The sequence below is a fragment of the Carassius auratus genome, unplaced genomic scaffold, assembly GCF_003368295.1.
Source record: "Carassius auratus strain Wakin unplaced genomic scaffold, ASM336829v1 scaf_tig00044455, whole genome shotgun sequence".
In the NCBI taxonomy this organism is placed as follows: Eukaryota; Metazoa; Chordata; class Actinopteri; order Cypriniformes; family Cyprinidae; genus Carassius; species Carassius auratus.
This window is the reverse complement of record NW_020526830.1, coordinates 23980-28041: the sequence shown is the minus strand read 5'-3', so window position 1 is coordinate 28041 and position 4062 is coordinate 23980. Positions and strand designations below refer to the sequence as shown.

Below are 4062 nucleotides of genomic sequence, written 5' to 3'. Positions count from 1 at the left end.
TGGGTCTCATTTCAGTTATTCTTCATATCTACATGTTCTCATGTAATAAAACATCTTTATCACTGAAACTCTGAGTAAGCTTTTTTATTATTCTATTGCATTTTGTTACTGATACAACATCTAGCAAAGTCACACTTAAAGCTAAAAAGTTTCAAGATTAACACCAACTCAGCGGATAAGTTTGGGGTTGATAATTGGTGATAAGTTTGTGGTTGATAATGATGGTGGCTATTTAGTTTTTCCTTCAATTCTGCCTGGTAACACTTGTGACGCAGAAACTACACACTTCACATTTAGTTCATCCAAAAAAAAACAAATTATGTTATTAATTACTCACCCTCATATCGTTCCAATCCCATACGACGTTCATTTGTCTTTACATCACAAAGTGAGCCGTCTGACCCTGCATATACACCAATGCAACAGTCATGTTTAATGCTCAGAAAGGTAGTAAGAACATTGCTAAAATGCGAGATCCATGTGAGATCAGTACCTTAACCTTAATTTTGAACATGGTAGTTGTTTTGCTGTATAGGCAGGGTCAGAAAGCTCTCAGATGTCATCAAAGAAATCTTAATTTGTGTTTCAAAGATAAACAAAGGTCTTACATGTTTGGAACAGCATGAGGGTGAGTAATAATAAAAAAAAAAAAATTATAATTTCAATCATTTATAAAAGAAAATACAAATTCAACCAAAGGCAAAGCAACATGACTAGTTTTTCTACAAGTGTGTGTACGTAGATCTTAATCTTTTATCATTTATCTACAAAAATGCTTTTATATAAGCAAACAGGATATGACTGCTCAGTGTGGTCACAGTGGTGTGGTTAACGTTCAGCCTCTTAAAGTACTGGTACACAACGGTGCAGTCCACACACCGGAGACATACACAGTTTGATTCTAAAAGACCGACAATGTGCAAGGGGAACAGCACAGGTACTGAGACTCATTTCATTATTGCAATAACTAGCACACACATTTTAGTCCTGTGCGTGATTAAGATTTATCTTCATATCCATCATTTTCAGGAAGTGATTCTGTGAGGATCAGAAGATACAAAAAAGCTACGGTGTATTTGGTGCTTCAGTGTGTTCTTCTGTTGGAGGCCATTATTTTGCTGATTACTGAACACAGAACTAAGAGTAACAAGTTTGAAAACAGTGAGGAAGACTTCAATAAAACAAAAATGAAGCTACTTTCTGATATTGATGACATGTTAAATAAAAGGTCAAATTCGAAAATGAGATTAAGGAAATTATCCCAAAAAACCTCCAGTTAACTGAGGGGAACAAACTGCTGTCAAAACATCTTCGTGAAATGGGTAATCTTGAACTATACACTAAAACTACACAAATATTAATTTTAAAAAATATATTGTATGTGTGTAGTACAAGCTGTTATTAGTAAGTTCCAATTCAGGGTAAATTAGAACAAAAGGCTTGCAACTAATCTGACTGTGTTACCAGATGGATGGAGGTGTTATCAATCCACTTTATACTACATTTCCTCTGAAGAGAAAAACTGGAGTGAAAGCAAACAAGACTGTTCGAAGAGAGGAGCAAATCTGACTATTATAAACAGCAACGAAGAACAAGTGAGTAAAACACTGACTCAAAATGATTCATTTAATCATATTAAATGTATGTTAGTTAATATATTAAAACATTATTTTTATTATATTCTATAATTAGGATTTTTTTAAAACTCACGACAATGTCTGGATTGGTCTAAATAATATGGAGGGAACATGGAAATGGGTTGATGGCAGCCCACTGACCTTGAGGTGAGAAATGATCGAATTGACCATATTATTATGTAATAAATGTTTCTCCCAATCTGTATCATATCACATAGAAAGCAGCACTGAACATCTAATGATGGGTTGTAATTTCAGCTTCTGGGCTTCTGGAGAGCCCGATGGAGCAAAGGAGTGTGTTGTGACTTCAGAGTGGAAGACACTTCCTTGTAGTTCTACTTTTAAGTGGACCTGTGAAAGAAAACCATCTATTGAAATAAAAAATCTGTAATATGACCACTAACAAGAAGCAGGTAAAATTATAAATGTGTCCTTGTATTGCCTTTTCTGTCAGCTAAAGATTCTTTCTTCTAAAGTGTCATTGTAATAAATCTTTTTAACTGAGTCATTCAGATAATAAATGTTTTTCTATGTTGTTGGTGCACGTGTGAATCTTTTGAAGCTTTCTGCATTTTCAAAACACATAGCAGCTAGAATTGCATTGCTATTAGGGCTAGGCTAACAGCTAATGTTCACTATGACAGAAGCATGAACTAGCACCTGTTTGCTAATGCTAATATTGCACTTAGCATTCTTTACACAGGCCCCAGTCTGCTGTTAACTTAGGGCAACCTGAAAGATGCATGTAAAATCTTGAAACCACTGAGAAAGTATCCAAAGGCAGATAGCTTAAGCAATTTCTTCTTAATGGATTCACTACAGGGGTTGATTAGCTCTTCCTACGAAATATAAATAAATAAAGGACAAAAAAAGTTTACAATACAACACAAAAGTCACAATACATTTGGACCACAATTAATTCTACTGAAAACCTCAAGAGCAGTCTTATAGAAGCAGAAGTTTCAGAAGTTTCAGAATTAGACAGTCTCCATGAACAGATGCAGAACAACATTCACCAATTGAAGGGTTTCAACGTTACACGAGATACAGGAAATAAACAGGAATAAGTTCAGAGGATATCATTTTTAATGCCAGTGTATTAAAATTTACTTGCAATATATGATCATTGCTTAAGTGACTATGGACAGAGGAAAACCGCAAGGAACCTTAACTTCATATATACTGTATGTTTTTTATAATAAGTTTCATAGAGAAAGAAAAAACTAATTATTTTAAAAAAATAATGACATTACATGTTATCGTCTTAACAGGATATCACATGTTTCTGACCACAGCTGCAAAGCTCAAAACCAGAAAACACTTAGCTTAGAGCAACAACTTTACCAAAGTTTGTGTATACTGTCTATCTATAATATCTGTATTGAATGCAGTGTCGCCTTGGATTAAAGAGTATACCGAATCCATAAATGTAAAGGAAAATGCAAAGAGATAAACACTGCGATGATTTGACTCCAGAGTCACAATAAAAAATAAATAAAAAATAAAAATAAAAAGAAGGTGAAGAGATGGAAATCTATGCGAATGCCAATCCTATAAACAGTCATGATGTCAGGACAGAAACAGAGAACTCAAACACCAAGCAGCTTAACACATGTGTACTATTATAACTACTAACACATTTTAGTTAAGTTAGTGTTAAGGGCCAGATAATATGGTCATGTCAATATGCTATGGTATAATAAAACAGGGGCGTAGCCATCAGAACATTACAATATAACGTTTCTATCTATATAACAATTTTTGAAGAGTAAGATTTTAAGTCTCTTCTGCTCACCAAGCCTGCATTTATTTGAAATATTTGTACTATTAAAATAAAAAAAAATATATAAAATGTAATTGTTTCCTGTGGTTTAAAGCTGAATTTTCAGGATCATAATTCCAGTCTTCAGTGTAACATCCTTCAGAAATCATTCTAATATGCTGATTTGCTGATTATCAATATTTTAAACAGATGAGCACATTTTTTCAGCATTCTTTGAGGATATAAAAATAAGTTTTTTAGTTTTTTAGCAGAATATCAGAATTTGTGTGACTGGAGTAATGATGCAAAAAAATAAAAAAAATAATCAGCTTTGAAATCTCAATAAATTACATTTTGAAATATATTAAAATATAAAAGTTATTTTAAATAGGCTAGTAAAAATATTTCAAAATTTTACTTTTTTGCTGTACTTTATCAAATAAATGCAGGCTTGGTGAAAAGAAGATATGTCTTCATAAAACATTAACAAGCTTACTGTTCAAAAACTTCTGACTGGTATACCATAGGATACTATAAGGAACTTAAAATGTTCTCTAATTTCTATCTTTTTATTGGCTTAGAAATCTATAACCACTAGACAATAACAAATAATGATTTGTTTATATACTACAAACACTTTTTTTAATCACATAACAAGGCAGA

General features: G+C 32.6%; 1 protein-coding gene across 1 annotated transcript; it reads left to right on the top strand.

Annotated features, from left to right (window-relative positions):
* The first annotated feature begins 1229 nt into the window (after nt 1-1229).
* LOC113087078 (C-type lectin domain family 17, member A-like) lies at nt 1230-2771 on the top strand. Its single transcript, XM_026255546.1, has 4 exons — nt 1230-1322; nt 1468-1595; nt 1693-1784; nt 1896-2771. Exons 1-4 carry the CDS (start codon nt 1319-1321, stop codon nt 2026-2028), a joined length of 357 nt encoding a protein of 118 aa, XP_026111331.1. The 5' UTR covers nt 1230-1318; the 3' UTR covers nt 2029-2771.
* Nucleotides 2772-4062: the final 1291 nt, after the last annotated feature.

Coding starts and splice junctions, on each gene's coding strand:
- LOC113087078 (XM_026255546.1), top strand. Junction 1,596..1,692: donor TAAACAGCAACGAAGAACAA/GTGAGTAAAACA, acceptor TTCTATAATTAG/GATTTTTTTAAAACTCACGA. Junction 1,785..1,895: donor GGCAGCCCACTGACCTTGAG/GTGAGAAATGAT, acceptor TTGTAATTTCAG/CTTCTGGGCTTCTGGAGAGC.